Consider the following 24,971-nt stretch of genomic DNA (forward strand, 5'->3'; position numbering starts at 1 on the left):
ATTGATTAATATTTTTTCTACAGTTAACTTAAGTTAGTTTTTGGGGTACAGTTTCTTAACTGGGCTACGCTAATATTGATTGAAACTATCGATTCGATTAGTAAACCTTCATGCGATTTTTTCACCATCAGCAAGTTTGGATGGTTAGGTTAGGTTATGATAGTTTAATTTTATAATAGATATATTTTAAAATATCGATTATTAATGAATATTTTCAATTTGATAGTTTCAATCAATATTAGCGTAGCCCAGTTAAGAAACTGTAGGCCTACCCAGTTTTTGTCTTTGCAGAGAGAGTTTGCAGCATTTTGCTGAAACAAATTTCATCCTAGCCTAAACCCTGCCTAGGCCTAAATAGGTACCTAGTTTAAGTACTTATACCAAATTTTCTTAGTTATATGGTTACTAATTATTAGTAGGCCTACCTCCTACCTTAGGCCTAGTAAAAAATTTTGCCTAGACTACTTGTTGGCTGCAGCATTAAATTATTTAGGCCTACACATCACTTGTTATTGTGTGTCCTTCATCACTTCCTACGTCGTGGACCTGTTTCCCTCCCTTCCCATAGCATTTTAGGATTGCCAATACCCTTATCTAATCGTCATAAACAGTTCCCACACTCCGGACTGCTCGCCTTTACTACTTCCTTCCTTGCTAAGTCACGGACAAGTTTCCCTCCCTTCTCATAGCATTTTATGATTGCAAATACCTTAATCTTATCGTCATAAACAGATCCCACACTCCGGGCAACTCTCCTTTACTACTTCCTTCACCACTTCCTACGTCGCGGATCTGTTTCCTTCCCTTCCCATAGCATTTTAGGATTGCAGACCTTAATCTAATCGTCATAAACAGATACCACACTTCCCTATACTTCGCACTGCTAGCCTTTACTAGGCCTACAATGTATCGAGTATTCTTCAGTATAATCTTTGCTCCATAGCAACAAGTGATGTTTTCCCTTTTGTACTGTATTTGTAATTTGCTAGTATACTGTGGGTAGTTGGCTTATTATGAACACATGCTACAACTTTAAGTCTTTGTTTACTTTTTCCTTGTTATTTAATTCAACCAACATGGTTACTTAGCAACCCATAAGACTAATGTTAAAAAAATGTGACTTTCAGTTTCATTTTTCTACGTTATTAGATTTTTGTTGGCAGTTCTAACTGTAGTAAACTCGTTTTTAGGCCAAAAATAATATATTTACAACATTTGAAGAAAATCGTCGGAGCCGTTTTCGAGATCTTGGTACAAGCAAGCAAGCATACATACATACAAGCAAACATTGCTCGTATTAGAGTATAGGATATAATTTTAAATTTTACTTGTTTATTACTTTTAATCAACTATTTGTCATTTTATTAAATCAATAGTCAGCATGCTAATCTGCTTATTGATGTTGTTAAAATTACTTGTATTAAGTGTCGAGTTAAGTTCTTAGAATAATACGTAGGGACACAGATCCTCTCATAACTCAGCAGTCCTGTTGTCTGTGGAGCAAGTTTAATCAAAATGTATAATTGTGTTCCATAGTTTGATTAGTAATGCCTGTGTTTGCTGCAGTGAGGATCCCAATATAACAGCCATCAACATTGTGAGGGACGTACTGTACGGCACCAGAGAGAACGTCAACATGATCCACGAGGTGTACCGTCAGGCGTTCCTGCTCAACTTCACCTACTCCCCAGCCATCAGGAGGGCCATAACAGTCTACAAGGACTGGATACAGATGAATGTGAGGAGCTCAACATTCATACATGTCTCCATGTGTTTGTTTATTTGGTTCAGCCAAGATATTTAAATTATGTAGATAAAAGCAAGGGATGCACTGCATAAGACTAACTTTTAAGTAAAATTTAGGTATTTGATATAAATAGCTTCCACTGAGTAGTAAGTTATATGATTTATTTATACTAAATTATCTTGTCCTAAATATTATCTACTTTGTGACGGAGAATCTCACTTGTAAGTAAGATATTTGTTTACGGTCTATTTCTAAGATGTTACTGTTGTGTTCTGTGTTGTTTTTTTTTTTGAGTTTTTGTTTGTTACTGTTGTTGTGTTGTGGTGGTGTTCAGGTTCCTGAACTGCCACCTTTCATGCTGGAACCTTTGGACAGTCAACGGACTTCTACTGAATACACCAACATGGAGGTAAATACCCTTGCCGCAGCAAACCTGCCGACTAAGCAAATTTCCATTTGTAGGAATTGATTTTCAATTAAATCTATTTAAATAACATTAGGTTTAACGAGTACCTAGGTTTGCTGCTACAAGGAAACTGTTTAAGTGGGGTTTTTAGTAAAATATTAATAGCTTAGTATACAATAATTAAATTTGCCAAGTTTTATCAAAATATATCCATAAACAAGCAAACTACATTTTACAATATTCTCCATAAGATTAACATGGGAATTTTAAATTTACAATTTTGCTTAATTTTATCCGTTACCAATAACCATACAAAAACACTTTGACATACTAAATTATTTGTTTTTTTTTTAAGCTCTTTAAAAAGGTCTAGAGAGAAATTGGAAAATTTTGTGTTTTGAGGGTAAAAAAATGAGAAAACCCATTTTTTACCCCATAAAATCCCCTGTAAAACCCCGTTCTCATGGTCCGATCATGCTGGTTCGCGACCTCATTCAAGTTTATCCTGCCTTACACCTTTAAACCAAATTTCATCAAAATCGGACAAAAATTACTCAAGTTATCGCGTTCACGGACGTATATTTCATATATATAAAAATTTGAACGAATAGTGTTTTTGGCATCTGGGGACATCAAAATGAAAAAGTAAATCGGTCCCGGGCCTAGATCTTACCGTGCCACCTACGGTAATAGGGGGTAGCGGATTTCTACCCCCGGATATTTACCCCCATGAAAAAATGCCTACGTCATTTTGACGTCACGAGGGGCCTATACACGATTGAGAAACAGCCCGCGATTGGAAATCTACCCTCGGACATCTACCCCCAGACATCTACCCCCGGACATCTACCCCCGGAAATCTACCCCTGTGGTCAGCTACGCTACGTATCGGCCAAGATGCATTGTTATAATTGATTTTATAATTTGGTTTATGTAAATAAACGGCTTTTCGGTTATTCATTAGCTTCTAATATCCAGTATAAAGCATGCGATATGTCGTCGTCATGTTTAACATTGCCACGACCTAAACACAGTACAAAGAGAAAAGATTCGAATGATAACTACTAGTCATCGATCTCTATTACTACAGAGATCGATGTCACTAGTTAACATTTAAGTCGAAATTTGGAAACGACCACTGATCGAATAGGTACAGTATTTTACATATTTTATTTACGTTTCTAAATAAGGTTATAACAAATAACATTTATCTTATTTTATTGGGATTAAAACAACTACAAGATTCTGCAGTTTAAAAAAACTAGGTATTCTGAAATCAATATTTTTTTCTAAATATGCTACTATGAATATGCTTTCTTATTATTTACTTTTAAATATTTTTGATGATATCATCATTTTGGTGACACACCTGTTGTGTTGATTGGCATCGACTTGGGGTATAATATTGCCCAGGAAGAATAAAGTATTTTTTGAGCTTTCGTTTTACAAAAAAAAATTTTAATTCGCATAATAAGCTAATGAATAACCAAAGAGCCATTGATTTACATAAACCAATTAATGAAATCAATTACAACAATGCATCTTTACTGATATGTAGCGTAGCTGACCACGGGGGTAGATTTCCGGAGGTAGATTTCCAGTCGTGGGCTGTTTCTCGACCGTGTATAGGCCCCGCCCCTCAAAATGACGTAGGCGTTTTTTCATGGGGGTAAATATCCGGGGGTAGAATTCTTCGACCCAGTAATAGCTACTTCCCTTTAGGGAAATTCGCTAAAAGTAGGCCATTTCAGTAAAGCTACCAAAGAAATTTGTATGGGATATTATTTTTTTCTAAATTAAGAGTATTCAACCTTCAAACTAAAAACCTACTGTAATTCTTCTCTAAATATTCATATTTAGTCTAAAATATTATTATTCACAGTAAACTTAAATGCAATAGCCTCTTAACAAAGCTTTTTTATTGTCAACTATTACATTTGAATACAATATATTGAACTATTGTTAGTTTGTTGGAGTATACCTTACCTGTAAAAAGACCAGAATAGTTAAGCCATCCTGCATACTAAAAATGGTCATTTTATCAAGACCATTAACATATATGACAGATATAATTTCATTTGTGAATTAATTATGTTGGGTCCCGTTAAATTTGATCCAGTGAATGTGATATTAGCCCACAACAAAGAATCATAATTATTTAGCATTAAATAAAGTGCTTTTATGTGCTTTGGAATAGTGATGTTTTCAATGCTTCGGAAAACCATGCCATTTTGTAAATAGTTCATGTTGTTGGATTCAAATTTATTACTGATGATGGAATGATGTAATGGTAATCATTTAGTTATGGAGCTATAATGCATGGAAATGTCTGTTTCAATGTTTTACTTGTAATTTTTATATTCACCAAGCTAAGATATTTCACAAGAGTTAAATTATCATCAATTTACCTTACTTTGCCTTTCCGTTTTAGTCACCAGATGAAGTTGGAAGGCAGAATAGGCTAAGAAATGACTCGTACATTGGAGCGATAAACAAAGAAAATCTTTTGGTGCGAGCTGGTCTACAGGTAATTTAGAAAAAAAATTGTGTTTGATTCCATTCCTTATAAAGAAAACCTACAGACTGAGCGAATTATAATTTGTCTGATTCTATTTTTACTTAATTATTTCCATACACAAGTCAATATTTATTCCCCTTTTAAATAAGCTTAGTTTTATTGAGTACTTATGTAAAGAGTAAACACAAGGTTAGGAAGTACTTAAAAAGGAGAAATGACTCACAGAGTTTTTTTTCCAGGTAGATAAATCATAGACAAAGAGTGTAAATATGCATGTAAAGTTTAAAATAATAAGTTAGTTAGTTAGTTGTATTTAAATACCTATTAGTCTATAAAAAGTATTCAAATCTTCTATATAAATAAAATTAGAGTTTTGTCTGTACATTGCTCAGAATTATATATTTTTAGGTTATTTTTATGTTGTATACATTAAAGAAGCAGAAACAAGTCTTATCTCTATTTCTGTCTGTCTGTCTTTCTGTCTGTCTATAACACTCAAGATGGCATTTTACGCTCTCTTCTCCAGGAAAACGAGAGTACCTATCAAGATCCAAGTCATTTTAATGTATTCACTGGATTGGCGAGAGTGTCTTTAGCCATTAAAATATGGCCTCACTACTTTGTAAATAAAATTACGGACGTTCAAAAATGCAGTTTTGTGCGATTTTTGTCAAGTTTTCGTCCAATTTTTATCACATAATCATCTATGAAATAACGAACAGCTGTTCGGATCAAGATTATTTTTTCTAGCTGTCACTGATATGTTTACAAATGTTGTTTACAAACACCGCAACCATTTCTGATCACGTTTTGAGAGCAAATCCCAATATAGGCCTATCGATGATCCCAACCAAGTGAGATTAAAAACATTTTTCTTTCATAACGGATTTAATTAATCGCAAGTGCAATAATATAGTGTAATCATAATTAAATTAAATAACTATGCATCATTCAGGTCAGGAACCAGAGATTCTTTGTGTGTAAAATTGTTCTTGAGTTTTGATAACCAGAAAGAAGACCTTGAATCAGTGTTGTATAGGGCTGGGAAACTTACATTTATTAAATCATCGTCGCCAATAGCTTACAAACAAGGATTACACTCATTGACATTCAATGTTGGTTGTGTAAAGTGTTAAGTAAAAAATCACAACTGCAGTGGGTGATTGTAACAGAGGTTTACGGATGATGCTAAACTCGCTTTTCCAATGTGTCACTTTCTGTTTCTACTCACTGTGTGATGCAATCGCTGGACCATACAGCCAATAGGCCCATAGCCCATCTCTTGGGTGCGTACGCCTACCTGTATTCCAATTTGATTGATTCAATCATTACCGTACATCATTTTGTCAACCAGAAGAAAGTGTTAAATGGTGAGGTTAAAGTGGTAATTTAAATACTTTTAACCATTGTGGAAAGTAACTTTCAATTATAGGCCTACCTTAAACCGGGTTTTCCTAGACGCGGAAGAAGAGCGCGGAGAGCGGAAAAGCGATTAACATGGCATTCCGCTTCGCTTCTAAGAAAACAGTAACATTAAATTACTTAAGACAAGAGGAGTCGGCTCTCCGCGTTCCTCTCTCTGCACTCCGGCTCCGCGCCTAGAAAACCCCAGCTTTAGGGCTATGCCTCATAGAGATCTATGAAGCATTTTTTAGTGTAATCATTGGATTTAACATATGGACCAACACGATCCGGGTGACATTTAATTGTGAAACATTTGTTTTGGCTTGAAACTGTCAGATACTGTATTTGCGAAGGTTTATATATAATAGTTTTCCCAGCATATCTGAAAATATGCAAACCAACTGCTGTTCTTAATATAAGAAGGTTTCAACTGAATACTATAAGATCCCCGTGAGTAGAACGGGCACACAGCTAGTAATAACATAAAAGAAAATACAAGACGTGATGAGACAGGTAACTAAACTCCAGGAACTTTGGGTGCAAGAGGTGATATACAGGGGCGGTATCTCCGCTACACAATCCTTAATAGAATTTCAACTTAGGGTCAAGGGTAGTGAGGGACGATTTTGACGAGTAAAATGATGTCAAGTCAGTTGCTAGAAAGACTTGTTTACCTAACACAGGTTTAAGTTATGTGACTGCCAACCAGCAAAAACAAATATTTCCACTCAAATTATGTTTTAGGGATGGTCAAGTCTCAAAATTTCGGGAAATTTTAAATCTCGTTACACGAGACGAGATTTCTTTTTAGCCGAGATTTTTATCGAGACGAGAATAAAAAAAAAAAAAAAAATTAAAAACGCCTGCAGAAAGTCAATGCAATACCCGGAATACAGGAGCGTGTTGTAGTTGCGTTTCCTTTGCGAAGGCGTTCTTATTTAATTAATTCCTTAAATGTAAATATTACTTTAATTATTTTAATAATATTACTTTTATAACATTTGAGAAGTTTTGTTAAGTGTAAGCAGTGTGAGGAATGTTTTATTACTATAAAAAGTCAAAACAAGTAACTATTTTATAAAAACTAATAATATTAGTTTTTATAAAATAGTTACTTGTTTTGACTTTTATTGCTATTATATTGATATTATTGCTTTTATTTTATGATTTATTTTATTTTAGGATAAGTTGAACTCTATCCTAACTGATATCACTATGTTTCCTAATCGTAGGCATTTTAATAAGTTAAGCGGGATTAATAAAAAAATGTTATGCTGATGTTTTTTAATAAAAGATTGTAAATATTCTCGCCTATTATCATTATTTTTGTATTTAAACAGTCATCTAACAATGTTACAAAATCAGGTAAAAATTTTGAACGTGCATTTCCCGTTGTGTATGAGAAGGGAAATCCCGTCTCGATCTCGTCTCGAAATTTTATGAGAAATAAAAAATCTCGTCTCGTCTCGTCTCGAACTAAAAATCCAATCTCGTCCATCCCTATTATGTTTGGAAATTTATTTGTTATAAATATAGCCATCTCACAAAAATATCAAAAAGCACAATTTTTTTAAGAAATCATAATTAAAAAAAAAATATTTGTTTTCTATAATGTAGATGGATTTATAAAACAATTACCCCCGCTGCAGCAAACGTGAAAACTAAGCAAATTTCAATTTTAATAAAATACGCAAAAGTTTGAAATTTATCCTCCAATAATTTTGAAATTATTGGAAGCATTCACAATGTAATGTGAAACATGAAAACATTATATAAATCAACAAAGCTTAATAGAAAATGTAATGAAACTAATAATTTGCAGAACGTTCTCCAAGTATTCATCACTCATGCCGCTAATGTGTTCTTGCTGGAGATTAGCCAAGAGTTCCCTGTGCTACTGGAGGAGCAGGTGGACACTTGCAAGAGGGTCCTCAACATCTACCGCTACATGGTCATGCATACTCACATGGAGGCCAAGACTTGGTACAGTATCTAGCCAACCTTCTGTGTTGTTTAACCATATCCCTATAGATGATCAAGTACTGTCCGTGTGATACGACTTTACACCATAGTGGGAGTGTCAAGACAGTTCCTTTGCCACCCCTGACTGTACTCAGAAAATACCACGAATCCTAGAAAAATACCGGTATGGATCATAAACATAAACAAATGACGTTGTTGGCCCGAATCCTATACTAACAGCATTAGTATATGTTTTGGCAGTTCCATTTAAGCAATGTTAAATATTGTTTATTTTCGGGCCAAAAACGTCATTTGTTTATGTTTATGATCCATACCGGGTCTTTTCTAGTATTCGTGGAAAATACTCTGTCCGACACAAAACCAAGCATTCTAGTCTTGACTGAACACGGACTGAAAAAAACAGAGCTAGAAGCTACAAAAATTCCCGGCTACTCTTTAATTACCCACTTTAGTAGAGAAGAACATAAACTTGGAGGTGTTGCAATATATTCCAAGGAATCCCTTGCTGATACAGTATCAGCTATTAACATATCAAACACATGCCAGGAGTTAATTTTCGAAGCAGCAATGATTCGCATGCAGACAACAAAGAAAAAGGATATCTACATCCTGGGAATCTATAGACCACCGATCGAAAATGCAAGAATTGCCCTTGACCTCCTATCAGACACGCTAGAACTACAAGAAGTACACAAGAAAAATCTCATACTCATCGGTGACATAAATATTGACAGGCTCACCCAAGATTCCAAAAACACCATGCTGGAAGAAGAGTTAACCACACAAAACATCTGGAGATTTCCTCTAGAGGCCACCAGAATAACCCATGACACAGCCACTTCAATAGACTGTATATGCTCAAACATACCATATGCGTATATTACTGGACAAGTTGTGCATACTGGTCTATCTGACCACACTGCGCAGCTGTGCCTGCTGAAAACACACCAAGAAGACACTTCCCAAAGATTTGTAATGAAAAGAAGCCTAAACAACACAAACCTAAACAATCTAAAGGCTCACCTCCATTTACAAAATTGGGAACATGTTTACTCTTCACCGAATCTTGAAACCTCCTACAACAAATTTCATAATATTCTTCAAACAGCACTGGATTATACATGCCCATTAAAGAAAACTAAAATTAGTACAAACAAAAAACATATGAAGTACTACGATCCTGAAGCAAAATACCTTAAAGAGAACTTTTTGAAAGCTCTGCAAAAGTTTGAGTTAACGAACAGAAATGAAGACAAATTAGAAATGATTAATAGAAAAAGGATATACGACATGAAACTAAGAAACCTAAAAATGTCCTCATGGCAAGTTATAAACAAGGAAAGGAAAGGAAAATGTGAAGAGAAAACCCTTACAGAATTAGAAATAAATGGCAAACTCACAAACGACACAAAAGAAATGGCCGAACACTTCAACACATTCTTCTCAAATATAGCAGAAAATACCCTTGACCAAAACAGAGCAATTGTTATAGACCCTGAAACAGTGCTGAATGGAGAGGAACCAGTCTGCCCAATACACCTTACCCTAACTTCAACATCCTATAAAGAAGTTAAAACGATAATAAACTCCCTAAAAGCCAAAACATCAAGTGGAATAGATGAGTTTTCCTCTAAGATGATAAAGCACTGCTCTCAAGAACTCAACTCTCCTCTGGTTTATCTTATAAATAAATCATTTAAAGAAGGCAAATTCCCATCCACCATAAAAGTCAGTAAAATATACCCCAAACATAAAAAAGGACCAACTGAAAATGCTCAAAACTACAGGCCCATCCCTCTCATCTCCAGTTTCTCTAAAATCATAGAAAAAATTGCTCTGGCTAGATTAATGGCACATGTTAATCATAACAAACTCTTAACTGACAGCCAACATGGCTTTCGGAAGAATAAATCTACATCCTCAGCTATAACAGCACTAATTGAGTACGTCCTAGACCAGATAGAAAACGAACAATACATTTCCGCCATCTTCCTTGATTACAGTAAGGCTTTTGACTGCCTGGGCCACGACCTGATATGCAAGAAACTCGAAAGACTCGGTATAAGAAACTCTGCGCTAGAATGGTTCAAAAGCTACCTAACGGGACGTTCACAAGTCGTGGAACTGAAAAACTCATCAAATGAAGTCACAGAAAGTTTCAAATCTTCAAAAAGCAAGCTGACGAGAGGAGTTCCACAAGGCTCTGTATTAGGCCCGATTCTATTCATCTTATTGACTAATGACTTCCCCAAACAAATTGAGAGTGAAAATGCTGTTGCAATCATGTATGCAGATGACACAACCATTTTGATCAAGGACAACACAGCCCAAAACCTTTACCTTAATTCAAAATCGATCCTAAATAAAGCTATCCTCTACTCAAAGAACAATGACTTAGCAATAAACCCCATAAAAACTACAACTCTGAATTTCGGTAAGAAAAAAGACATAGTCCCTCAATTAGAGGATGTAACAATAGAAAATCACACAAAATTTCTCGGTGTTATCCTTGATAACAAACTAACATGGAAAGAGCACATCAACCACTTAAGCAAAAAAATCAGTACTGGAATATATGTCGTCAGAAGAATAAACTACATAGGCGGACAAAAACTCCGTGGCCAAAACAGCTTACTTCGCACTGGTAGAGTCGCATCTTAGATATGGCTTGACAGTGTGGGGAGGAACTTCAACAAAAAATATGAATCGAATTCTTGTCCATCAAAAGAAAGCCATAAGAGCCCTCGCCAACCTTGTCCCACCACAGACTTGCAGACTAGCATTCGCAAACCTAGGAATCCTCACAGTGGTGTCTCTCTACATACTTGAATCTATAAAGTATGTGAATGAAATAAACCCCCCAAGAAACCGAGACCTGCACCACTACAACACCCATCATGGCTCCAAATTTGCACTACCAGTTCACCGAACAACTCTTTGGGAGAAAAAACCTTCCTACACCGGCTGCAAGCTGAGGAACCATCTACCTGACTACCTGAGAGACCTGACTGGCAACAAGCTACACCAGGAGTTCAAGAAGTGGCTAATCGCAAGACCCTTCTACTCAATAAAGGAATTTAATGAAAATTAACATGTACAATTCACTATTGTATTGACACTATTGTAATTCTTGACGAATTAACAATAAAGAATATTGTATTGTATTGTATTGTATTGTAAAAACAATTTTTACGTTTTAATTCCTCTTGGCAGCTTTCTGTTGACAATAAATGTTTGACTTCTTAAACTTTTTTGGATTAGGCCTGGAAATATTGATGTTATCAAACAAGGAGATCAAGGATAATAAGGAATCAAGGTTTTAAATTTGTACTCACAAACCCCTGACGGGTTTTATCCAGGGATAAACAGATGGGTGACATAGATTAAACACAATGCTGTCATAGACCTAGGATACTGCAAGTAGAATTACTATCCTTTTGTAAAATCTAAAAAGAAAAAGTTGTTTGTGTTACGTTTGGATGCGCTGATATAGGCAAAATATCACTTTTATTTCTACTAAATTCTGTATCTTATCGTTTGAATAAATGAATATGGAAAATTACGATGTACATATATTCAATGAAGGTGGTTAATCATCACGGATATTAGAACGGATAACGGTATGGATAATAAACATGGAAAAATTAGGCCACTAGCTTACTAGCGTGTTTACTTTTTTAAATTCCTTCTACAGGTGACAAATGTTCTTTTTCCAAATAAATGCTATTTAACTTTACAGCTGTTTTAAAATAAACTATATGTTATTATTTTTACTTTTCTTTGTTTACTAATTTATTTAGCAATTACTGCAGTGAAATTGATATAAAGGGTAAGTATGGACGATTTATTTAATGATATCAGGACTATGTCGACATATCAAATTTTTTGTTGGTAATGCAAATGTCAATTTCTGTATTAGATCTCTAAAAGACTGTCCAATAAGCTGTAGGGTGTCAGTATAATCAAAATCTGATTCATACCATATACCATATTATCCCAGTTTAGTACTGTATGGTTCAGAAACTTGGGCCCTGACCAAAGTACTGAAAAACCTTATTGCTGGGTTTGAGAATAGAGAACAGATCAAATATACAGACTATAGCAAGATAATGGTGGCTTAATGGTGGTTGGGATACGAAAGAACAGACATCTAAGACGAATCTTTGAACACCCAGATATATGGGTGCTTTCCAGAAGTAAAAGGCTCGGATGGATAGGCTATGCGTGGAGGAGAGGAGATACATCAACTTTAAAAAATTTATTCCAAGGAGTACCACAAGTAAGACGACCACTTGGAGGACCAAGCAATGAAAGACTTCTCCAGACTGGGACCAACATTAGAAGAGGCAAGGGAAGAAGAGAATGGGAGGCCAAAATCCTCTTAAGGTTTCAAAGTGCTTTTTTTTTGCTAGCTTGTAGGTAGGCTTAATCTATGTTCATCTTGCTTTACTATATACACTATTTACATATATACAGACAGTGGCCACTGAGGTAAGATAAGTACTCTTTAAGTGAAAGTATGCAAAAGGTTATAGAACAATGCAATAGGACCGCCAATCCAACTTCAAGGCTTTTCAAATCAATACAATCGCTGTTTTATTGTAAAATTATCGGATTTAAAATGCATATTGTATAGGCCTAATAATCGCATGAAAGAAATAGGTGGACATGTCATATTTGATTACAATATAATTTTCAATTTTCTCTATTAAAACTGCCATAATTTTTCTTTTTGCCTGTAAACTAGCTGTTCTGAGGTATACTCAGTTTTAATCGACTTCTTGATTCTCGTACGTACAACAGCTAGTTATGTTTAGTTTGGGTCTCCCTAAAAGTAGAGAGGTTTCTATGGACCCAGCATGCTATTTCCAAAATGTAGTGATCGTAAAAAGTTAGAACTTGAAAAATTTGAAACAGTTTTTTACTAGGGGTTCTAGGGGGAACTTTGCCAATAATTCGTACTACTTTTTTTGCAATTTAAAAATCTTTTATGAATGAAGAAAGTTACCCCAGATCAAAATACCATATGTCAATAATGATGAGAAATATGCATGATATATTATTAGCTGGGTTTCTAGACGCGTTACTTGTGAGATTATTCTTATTGAAAAAATGCAAGAGACTAATTTTTTTCAATTTGGGGTGCCCAGTTAAGATTTTTATTCAAAATTAATCCGAGGAAGTTTACATTTTGTTGTGGAGATAATTGATGATTTGATAGTATAATGTGATTTGAATCATCTTCCCTGTAGTTAGCCAAAAAGTTTATGATTTGTGTTTTTTTCCACATTTAGGGCCAGACAATATTGACCCTTTGTGGCACACCGCATTGCACTTTATCCCAAGATGAATTTACTTGTTGAACATTTTTGCTGATTTTAGTTCTCTGATATCTATTAATTAAATAGGAAGAAAACCATAGTTTTTGTTTTTCTACAGCTCCAAATTTACCTAGCTTTTCAATTAAAATATTGTGGTTAACACAGTCAAAAGCGCTGGATGGTCGCACAGCACACCCGCAGCCTTCTGCGGCTCATCCAGCGACCCACCTATATGATTAACCATTTATGTTATTGATGTTTTGGTACTAAGTTCTTTTCTGGATCCAAATTGTGATATATTAAATATATTATTGTTTTCCATATAATTTGTTAGTTGTACTTCAAATGCCTTCTCATATATCTTAGAAAAAACACGGCAGTAAAGCTACCGGACGATAATTCTTCAAATCATTAACACAATTTACTTGTCAGTAAGTTATTGATTTTTCTACAATAGTAATCACAAATAATTATATCTTCTATATATTTCAGGGAACAACTGCTCTTAGTTCTTCTACAGATCACATCTTTAATTCTAAGCAAAGCCCCACCAAAAAGGAAGGAAGAAACTCTTGGAGGCAAATTGGCTCCTGCCATTTTTCAGGTGTGTAATGATAAATCTCGTATTTTCTTATATAAATTTCTCTGAAAGAATTATCGTACCAAGAAAAATTCAAAGTTTGTTGTGTGTTTTGCACCAAGTTTATGATATTTTATATATATTTTTCTTTTATCCTGTAGCATAGTATAGTAGTGTACAGTTGAATTAACATGTGTTGTTTGTGGCTGCAATTTAAAGTCAAATCTTTGTTCTTCAGACCCTGATAGTGACTTGGATTAAGGCCAACTTGAACGTGGTTATCTCTTCCGAGTTGTGGGACCAGTTTCTGGCTGTACTCAGCTCTCTAACTCAGTGGGAAGAACTAATTAGAGAATGGGCTGTGAGTATATCTAGACTGGCTGCTACCAGTGCTTCGCAACAAGTTTAACATGTAAACTAAACATATCTTGTAACAGATCTGTCAACCTGGGAGGAATTACAGGCGGGAGTGACCCCCCAGTTGCAGAACATTTTTGAAAATTTAAGCCTGAAAAACAGGTTTTTAACCATTTTTACTAACGTATGAATAGTTTAAATTATTAATTTTTCCATTTCATATCATCCAAACACGTACATAAGTTATTGAAAATAGCAAATTTGTAAGCACACTAGGATAGTGAAATAAAACTACATTTGTTTTCATTAAATTTACATTATTTTCATTACTGAACAATAAAACAAAACACCAGTGTTATATACTGTAAGTGTAAAATATTAATGAAAATACCCCCGCCACAGCAAACCTGCAGACTAAGCGAATTTCCATTCGCCTGATTGGATTTACACTAAAATGTCTACTTAAAAATATAACATTTATTTCCTATTTAAAAAGAATCAGTTTAACAAGTACTTAGGTTTGCTGCATCAGGGAGGGTAAAACTGTTTTTTTTTTTTTTTGTAAAATGTTAATAGTTAGTAAGAAATAAAAACATTTTCCAAATTTGATCAAATTGTGTTCATAAACAAGCAAACTACAACAGTTTACTTGTTCTCCATAAGAATAACATGGGAATTTAAAATTAAATTTTTTTTAAATTTTCTCCGTAACCATTAGGCGCATAACAACACTTCAATATACTAAATTATTTGTTTTTTTAAGCTCTACAAAATGGTTTGGAAAGAAATTGCTAAATTTTATGTTTTTTGGGTCGAAAATGGGAAAGACCTATTTTTACCCCATAAAACCCCCAGTAAACCCCCGTTCCCATAGTCTGATCATGCTGGTTCGCGAACTCGTTCAAGTTTATCCCGCCTTACACCTTCATACCAAATTTTATCAAAATCGGATAAAAATTACTCAAGTTATCGTGCGGATGGACACATATACAGGGTGATCAACTCAAGGAGGCCACCATTGGGATATCGGAAACGGTAAGAATTAGAGAAAACTTTAAATGGGGGATATTCCTTTATTTTTTGTGGCAGTTAAAAATATGATTTTATTTTTTTTAAATTCAGCCGCCATTTTGGAAAATGGCGGACAACTTTGAAATTTCTTATGGAACACCCTATATTTTATCATGTTTTCGGATAGAACAGGCAATTTAAAAACTTTTTTATTCTTGACATTTTTTCGATAAACCCACTCGTTTAGGAGTTACAGCCTATGGAAAAATGACTTCCGGTGTACATTTTACATCATGTAGCTCCTAAACAAGTAGGTTTATAGCGAAAATTCGAAAAGTAAATAAGTCAAATAAGTCTTAAAATTGCATCCACATTCCAAAAAGACCATAAAATTCGTTAAAACTATTAATTCTATTATTTTAAAAATGGCGGCCATTTTCCAAAATGGCGGCAAACTTGAAAAGTGGAAAACTGTGTATTTTATGGTCTTTATGGAATGTGGATGCAGTATTAAGACTTCTTTGACTTATTTACTCATCGCATTTTCGCTATAAACCTACTTGTTTAGGAGCTACATGATGTAAAATGTACACCGGAAGTCATTTTTCCATAGGCTGTAACTCTTAAACGAGTGGGTTTATCGAAAAAATGTCAAGAATAAAAAAGTTTTTAAATTGCCTGTTCTATCCGAAAACATGATAAAATATAGGGTGTTACATAAGAAATTTCAAAGTTGTCCGCCATTTTCCAAAATGGCGGCTGAATTTCAAAAAAATAAAATCATATTTTTAACTGCCACAAAAAATAAAGGAATGTCCCCCATTTAAAGTTTTCTCTAATTCTTACCGTTTTCGATATCCCAATGGTGGCCTCCTTGAGTTGATCACCCTGTATATATATATATATAAAACTCTATATATAGATATATATATACATATATAAACATTTGAACGAATGGTGTTTTTGGCCTCTGGGGACATCAAAATGGAAAAGTAAATCGGTCCCGGGCCTAGGTCTTACCATGAGACCTGTGGTAATAGCTACTTCCCTATAGGGAAATTCGCTAAAAAGGAGTTTCAAATTGAAAAATTAATTTTAGTTCTTAAAACACAAACTGAACACATTTGTATAGGCTAAAATAAACGTATAAAACACCAGACATTTCCTTTTTTTGGAAAACTAACCTCCTCAGGAATTGTTTGGGTAAGCAAAAGGTAAAAAATAATACATTATTATTACATTTTCTGTATTTATAAAACTAGCAACTGTGCTGTCTTTGAAAAAAAAAAAAAAAACTTTGGTTAGGTAATTAGTTGTAAAACAAAAATAATAAAACAAACGTATACTATAAATAAGTCTTGGGTTTGGTTCTCAAAACTAAACAAATAAAACAAAAAACATAGCCTATATTAACATATTTATTTACTACATGTTATATGAGACTAGGATCTGAAATTGCACAGTCTTAAAAAAATACCTTGGTTTTGCTGATAACTAAATAAAACCTAAATACTGTACTAAATATTTTACAGTGATGAGATTTGTTCAATGGTAAACACAAAGATTAATTTACATCATAAAGTCTCACACTACTAAACAAATCTAAGCCTAATTATTACGAATGTTTATCATTCACTTAGACTTATGTTGGTCATTCTACTGCTCAGTGGAACGTTTGGCTGCCTTTAGAAGTTCAGGTGGGGGATTGAAACTTAGATTTTGTTCTGAAGCCAGTTTCACTGCAATGATAGAAGTTAAAGTCCCTTCAAGACTCAAAATTGCTCTGAATGATGTTTGGTTTTCTCTAATCATTGAGGGAACTCTCTCTTTAGATGCGTTGGAGTGGTGCAGCACTAAAACTGCTTCTGCTACTTTGCTAAGATTCTTAAAAGTTTTGGAAGAATCAGCATTTTGTTTATTCATCAAAGAACCCCAAACCACGCCCATTCTAACAAATCCTACCTTGTCTGTGGCTTCCATCCAGACAGATTCATGTACATCGTTGTCTCCAAGCAGTTGATAAGTTTAAAACTCAACAGGGGTAAATGCCCAGTTTCTCAATCAAAGTTGTTATGGTTTCAAAGTTTTAATTCAGTCTGTCTTTGAAGTCAACAAACTTTGAACAACTGGATACCTCGTCATCCAGAGGGAGCGTTCTCAAAGAATAAGAAACCGGTTTGGTGTAAAACTATCTCACAGCTCCAAAAAATGTCGTGACATCTTGCTCTGAAACTTCACCATTTTTAAGTAAATACTTAATTTTCTGTTTCGTAGTGAATTCAACAAACAAAGCATCATTTGGTACCTACTTGATTTTCAGGGTCGACTGACTTACCAAGTCATTGTCTTTGACACACTCCTTAACAGTAGCAACTCGTACAAACTTAGTAGTTAACTTCTTTAAACAAGAATGCATAGACAAAAAAAAGAAGGTAAAGACAGGGTTTTTCTAGTTGTAAGAACTTGTTGAAGTTTGTAAATAATGGCAAAGACGCCTGTGTTAACAATAGGGGTGTGCGAGTACTCGAACCTTCGAGCTTTTTGGTGGAGCTTTTTATTATTCGGCTCGGCTCGAGGCATATTGAAAAAGCTTGAAGTTCGAGCCGAGCTTTTAATACTAAGTCAAAACTAAAAAAACACTCTCAGTATTTTCCTGTACTCAACATCACACAATGAGCAAAATTCTTCCAGATATCCTTTTCTTTTTGTGCTTTGCTCAAACCAATAGAACAAATCGACACAAAAATCTTCAATGTCAAAATCACAGATAGAGCCAAGTTCTGACATAGCTTTGGAAGCCGTGCTATGGACGAGGCAAGGGCATCCCATAACAAACACGGTTTTATTTTTTTGTATACTCTTGTTTTTATTGAGTTTGATTTACCAATGTTTACATTAGTGTTGTCAACTGAAACCCCCTTACAACAATTTTCCCAACGAATTTCATGTTTAGTCAAACACTCATCGATTTTGTTTAATATTGCTTCAGCTGTACCAGCTTCAGGTCCTTTAGTCAATCACATGTCAAGGAGTTCTGTAACAACACGTGATCTATTTATGTCAAAAAGACGAACGGTGATAGGGTTCATCTTCTCCAATCCCAGATCGTTAGAACTGTCCGTAGCAAATGAGAAAAAGTTATTTTTCATTCTATTGATTAAACTTTCGGTAAAAAAGGTGCTATGGCACCATTCAAAATGCATGCTGTTTTAGTTTTTGCACAAGCATAGTTTTGTGCAATTTTGCTGTCGGGAAAGTTTTGTTTGATTGCAGGGCTCAAGTGGTCTGCTAGAGGTATGTTCTGCTGAACCATCAAGTGTGTAAACTTTACCTCAGTTTTTATAACTGTATCATCTTGTGATTGAAAAAAAAACAACTTGGGCTGCCGCTTTATTGCAACAGCTAACTTCCCTTGTGTTGAACTCTGAATATGTCGTTCTTCATCTTTTTTGCCCTGGTGAGCACAGCTTACCTCTATTCGCCATACCGTGCAGGGAAAATACTGTCTTTACCCGGTGCTGATCTAATAAAGGGCCATTCAACAGTCCATTCATTTTTATATCTTGTTTTGTATTTGAAAGATCCACTATACTTAGTTGCTTTACCTTTGAATCCAGTTTCGTCAGAATCACTCTCCATCACACACTTAACTTACTACTGGTACTCTACTTCTCAACCGACAAAATACAATTTAAATAAATACCAACGTACTACACACTTGGCTATTTTGCCCCTGAATTCAATGTTTAAAGTTTATGTGACAGAACCACAGACGAGTGAGACGACAGTCCCGCCCGGGCAGACTCCGAGTCTCGCAGAGCGACCAACATAACGTTAACTAACGGGATGAAAAATTCCCGATTTTCCAAAAAATACCCTATTGTGAGTATAGTATCAGATATGCGGGAGTTTTCTACTGAAAGCGGGAGAGCAGGAGTGGACATCGGAATGCGGGAGAGTTGGAAGGTCTGCTAGTAACTAGTAACCTTTACATTTATTGAGGTTAAATTTTTTTTTTATGACTTATACGTTGCAATAAGTAAACTTTACTTAAGATTACTCTAAACTACATACTAGTATAAACTACACATTTATCAATCTTAATTAATAAAAAGCACATTTTTTAGACACATTCAAGGAAGCAGTATCGCCAACACAACAACAAACTATAATCAGAAAAAGATCAGGTCAATATCACAGCATAAAAAAACATATGGTTATGGCCTATTAGGAGAGTATTATGGCAAATTTATTACAATATTGCTTCAACAAAATGTTACGACTTTGTCCAAAAATATTCATCCATGCCAAACTCTGCCAAGCTGTTTTATTAATGTGATATGTACTGTAATAAATAGTTTTAAAAGAATAACTTAAACGTAGTGTTTTTTATAATAATGTAATAATGTAATAATATATGTAATATGTTTCATATTGACTCATTGATTTGTGTTCTTTAATATGTTTAATTTATGCCTGCCTTCTTTATTTTAATTGAACTAACACATGTTTTATTATTATTATTACTTTGTAAATAATGTCCAATAAATAAATACACATCTATTTTTGTCAAGTCTAAAAGTCTTGTCTGTCTTTAATATTTTTTACATTTGGTGCCGAAACCCGACTTTATCATGTCAATAAGGAGATCAGAGAGGGAAAGACACCCTCCAGATAGATATACTCCAGCAATTGGGAATAACGACGACAAAACTGTTAATCCAAAGCCAAGTAATGACCAACCATCAGTATCTGCCAAATCTAGTACTTCTTCTAGTAGACGACGATTAATGGAAGTGGAGTTGAAGAAGCTGGAAGAAATACAGAAATTGGAAAGAGCCCATGAGGAAAGAGAAATGGAGCGACAACGACAAGTTGAAGAAATGGAGCGACAACGACGAATGGAAGCTAGAGAACTAGAACGACAGAAGCAACTGCTGACAGCGAGAGCTGAGCTTGAGTCTGCTTCAGTGTGTGGCAGTCAACAGTCAAGCCACCCTAGTAATCGATCTGAAACCAAGGTAGGACTTAGCATAAATCTTGATGATGAGGAAGAACCGCAAAGCAAGGTTGAAAGGTGGTTGAATGAAAAAGAACCGACAGTTCTTAAGTCCTCATCAGCCATCATGACCTCAGCCGTGCAAAAGCTTGCGGATACCTTCCAAAAAGCTATACAGCCTTTTTTATTTCGTCAAAAACTTCCAAGCTTCAGTGGCAAGCCTGATGAATGGCCGATATTTTTTTCGGCGTATGAAAAAACTGCCTATCTTTTTAGTGAGGATGACAACCTCATAAGAGTAAGGAATTGCCTAGAGGGAGAAGCATTTAGAATGGTTAAGCCTCTTTTTTGTCTCAAGTCAAAATCTTAAGTCAATTATCAAGACCTTACAGATGCGTTTTGGTAGACCAGAACTCATTTTGGAGTCAATGTTAAAAAAGACTCGTAGGCTACCTTCTGTCAAGGAAGACGACACTACAAGTCTTGTTGAGTTTTCGACAAATATTTTGAATTTTACTGCTACAGCAGAGTCATTACATCTAGAAAATTATGTATTAAATCCTTACTTACTAAATGAATGTCTCAACAAACTTCCCTATAGTTTAAAATACAGGTGGGCTGAACATGTAAGTAATAATGCTCTAAGCAGTCCCGACTTGAAGGAGTTTTCCACTTGGTTGGAAAAACAATGCTCAATCCTGAGTATTTACTTTCGTCCTACAGAAGAGAAACTCTGGCAGAAGAAAACTGACATAAAGCCGGTTTATACCAGTTCTACCGAAGACAAACAGTTTAACTGTATGTTTTGTCTCGACAGCCACGAAAGTGAACGATGTGGAGTTTTCAGGAAGGCAGATGTATCGCAGAGATGGAAAATGATTGTCGAAAAGAAACTATGTTTCTTCTGCTTTCGACATCACCAGCTCCAAAAATGTAAAGTAAAAAAGGTTTGTGGGATAAATGGGTGCAGGTTGTTTCACCATCGTCTTCTGCATACTGACAAAATTGAGAGGTTTCCCAAACAGGACAGCGAACCACAAAATAAAGAAATTATTAGCAGTCATGTTGTTAATAACCGTGTTCTACTAAGAGTATGTCAAGTGACATTATATGGCCCAAGTTGTCAGATCAACACTTACGCACTCTTAGATGACGGGTCAACAGTATCCTTGTTGGATTCAGCTACAGCCGATAAATTAGGCGTCAACGGTAGTATTGAACCCCTCACGACTTGCTGGTCCAATGCAACCCAACATTTCGACCCAACATCCATGACTGTGAAAGTTAAAATTAAAGGGTTATATGAGGACGAAGTATTTACATTAAACAATGTACGAACCCAGTCACCATTGGACTTACCAAAACAAATGGTGGATACTGTCAAACTGAAAAAGAAGTGGTCTCACTTACTTTCAATTGGTTAACCTTTACCGTCAGCAAATTTGAAACCTACAATACTTATAGGTCAAGACAACTGTGACCTTATTCTAGCAAGGAAAATAATTGAAGGTCCTCCCAACTCTCCAGTCTTGTCTTGGAGCCGTTTAGGCTGGACATTGCACGGTAAATGTCATGAACACATTGGGAGAGTAGATAGTCAATTCACTTTAACGTCTTTTGAAAGTGAAAAACTTCATGATATTATCAAAGATTCTTTTGAAATCGAGAATTATGGCGTGTCCCTAGTAGAAGATGACAATGTGAAATCAGTTGAAGACGAAAAAGCCCTCAAGATTTTAGAAGATACTACCAAAAAAGTAGGGGATAGGTATGAATCCGGCCTACTATGGAAGTCAGAAGACTTTAAATATCCACCGAGCTATGAAAATGCGCTGAAAAGGCTTAAGGGTATTGAAAGGAAGATGGCAAGAGACAAAAACTTTCATAACAAATACAAAGCCAAGATCACTGACTATGAAGAAAAAGGTTACATCAGAAAACTACGTGATGACGAAGCTAATGTTATAAATGACCGGACTTATTATCTGCCTCATTTTGGGGTAATAAATCCAAACAAACCTGACAAACTAAGGTTAGTATTTGACGCAGCTGCTAAAGCGAATGGTGTGTCATTCAATGATGGTGTTGGTTTTTTGATCTAACTTAGTGGTCCTGACCTTTTGAACCCTCTGCCAGCAGTACTTCTCAAATTCAGATTAAGAAAATTTGCGATCGCAGGTGACATACAAGAAATGTTTCATCAAGTACGTATCAGAAAAGAAGATGTCGATTCGCAAAGGTTTCTATGGAGAGAAGATCCGAACAACAAACCAGATACCTATATCATGGAAGCAATGATATTTGGATCAACGTGTTCCCCGAGTACTGCCTTGTATGTAGTAAACAGCAACGCCAAGAGGTTTCTACAAATTTACCCAGAAGCAAGTAAAGCGATCCTCTGCAGTGAATACATGGACGATCTACTAGACTCTACTGATACAGAAGAAGAAGCTAGAATTAGAATACAACAGATAACAGAAATTCACAAGTCCGGAGGTTTTAAAATCTGTAACTGGTTGTCAAATTCAAAAGAAATTTTACTTGAAATACCGGAAGATTTGAAGACAAACTCTACAAAACAACTGCAACCTGAAAGTCGTCTACCTACAGAACGTATCCTCGGAATGTGGTGGGATGCTGAAACTGACCACTTTTCATTTCACCGGAACGCCGAAAAGGTACAGTTAGTTGAAACAAGGTATCCGACCAAACGAGAAGTTTTAAGAGGAGCTATGTCCATTTTTGATCCATTGGGATTAGTTGTACCTACTACTATAAAAGGGAGAATGCTTGTTCAGGACATTTGGCGAACAAAAATAACGTGGGACGAAGTTCTTTCGATAGAACTTAGTAAAAAATGGCAAGACTGGCTACAAGAAGTAAAATGTCTGCAGAGCTTCACCATACCTCGATGCTATTTTAACGTCAAAACAATTGAAGAAGTTGAACTCCATACGTTTGTTGATGCATAGCGGCCTATGCAGCAGTTTCATATCTACGCCATGGATGTGCCAGAGGTACTTACAAGACCATGCTTGTTATGGCACGTGCCAAAGTAGCACCACTCAAACAAACAACCATTTCCCGACTAGAACTCCAAGCAGCTGTTCTTGGATGCAGAATAGCTTGTAGCATCATAAAAGACATTGACTTAACTATTTCTCGTCAGATATTTTGGTCAGATTCTGTAACAGTTTTGCACTGGCTGAAATCCGACCCTAGACAATTCAAACAGTATGTTTCCAATAGAATTGGAGAAATTCAAGATTTGTCTAAACCTGAAGAATGGAGATGGGTTCCATCAAAACAGAATCCGGCAGATGTTGCAACTAGAAGTAACAAAAAGTTTACATCAGCCATGCATTCTGAATGGATTCACGGACCCTCATTTCTAATGCGAGAATCGAGTGACTGGCCAATACAACCGTCCACACTACAAGTCAAGGATAACGAAGAAACAAAGAAGAAATTCGTCGGAGTTGTAAACAGTAATGAAAACCCTCCTCTTTTGACAGTTGAAAACTTTTCTTCTTGGGAAAAAGTGACACGTGTATTAGCATGGGTACACAGATTTATTAGCATGCTAAGGTCCCATACTACCGCCACCACGAAAAAAAAACTGAAAAGTAGATTTTGGAAATATACCAGAACTTCAACCAGAGGAAATTCAAAAAGCTGAACAGAACTTGATATCAATGTCTCAAAAGGCAAGCTTCAATGAAGAAAAAAATTTACTGCTGAAGAACAAACCGCTACCAAAGTCCAGTAGAATATTCTCTTTAAATCCCTTCATTGATCAGTCTCTAATAAGAATGTCGAGTAGAATACATAGTTCACCAGAAATAAGCGAAGAACAAAAGCATCCTATCATTTTAGACGGCAAAAGTCATACGGCTAAACTAATCGTAAAAATGTTTCACGAGAAATGTTTCCATCAGGGCATCGAGACTGTTATCAATATGACTAGACAACAGTTCTGGATCTTAAACGTACGATCAGTCGCCAAGAAAGTTCAAAGGAGCTGCATGAGGTGTAGCATAGACAATGCCAAACCTTATCCTCCTCAGATGGCTGCACTACCACAGTTAAGGACCTCAAAAGTGCAACATCCGTTCTTCTACACTGGAGTGGATTATTTCGGACCTATCGAAGTTACTGTTGGCCGCAGACATGAAAAAAGATATGGTGTCCTATTTACCTGTTTATCGACTCGAGCAATTCACATCGAAACGGCTCATTCTCTTAACACAGAGAATTGTATAATGGCGATTCAACGATTCATCAGCCGAAGACCAGTTCCCTCAGAACTATATTCTGACAATGGCACAAACTTTGTAGCTGCAGATAGGGAACTTAGAAACGCTGTAAAGTCACTCAAACATGAAAAGATCCAAAAAGACGTGGTGAACTACGGGATAAAGTGGAATTTCATTTGCCCGCGAGCACCACATATGGGAGGCTGCTGGGAAAGACTTGTTAGGTCTGTAAAGACCGCATTAAGGAGTGTTATGCGCTGCCAGTACCCAAAAGACGAAGAGCTTCAGACATTCATGGTTCGCGTTGAATTTATAATAAATTCTCGCCCACTCACACATGTTTCTCTGGATCCCAATGACCCCGAACCAATCACACCAAACCATTTTCT

General features: G+C 35.6%; 1 protein-coding gene across 1 annotated transcript in view; it reads left to right on the forward strand.

Moving 5' to 3' along the window:
• Positions 1 to 24,971, forward strand: part of LOC129004524 (probable Rho GTPase-activating protein CG5521) — a 247,406-nt gene that overhangs the window by 60,732 nt on the left and 161,703 nt on the right. The window contains exons 10-15 of the mRNA XM_054433140.1: positions 1,567 to 1,738; positions 2,082 to 2,156; positions 4,585 to 4,680; positions 7,898 to 8,058; positions 13,872 to 13,983; positions 14,198 to 14,320. Coding sequence (XP_054289115.1) covers positions 1,567 to 1,738; positions 2,082 to 2,156; positions 4,585 to 4,680; positions 7,898 to 8,058; positions 13,872 to 13,983; positions 14,198 to 14,320 — 739 coding nt within the window. The remainder of the gene's footprint in view (positions 1 to 1,566; positions 1,739 to 2,081; positions 2,157 to 4,584; positions 4,681 to 7,897; positions 8,059 to 13,871; positions 13,984 to 14,197; positions 14,321 to 24,971) is intronic.

The sequence above is a fragment of the Macrosteles quadrilineatus genome, unplaced genomic scaffold (genome assembly GCF_028750875.1).
Source record: "Macrosteles quadrilineatus isolate MER2022 unplaced genomic scaffold, UCM_ALF_1.0 Scaffold_1__1_contigs__length_201487025, whole genome shotgun sequence".
NCBI classification, from domain to species: Eukaryota; Metazoa; Arthropoda; class Insecta; order Hemiptera; family Cicadellidae; genus Macrosteles; species Macrosteles quadrilineatus.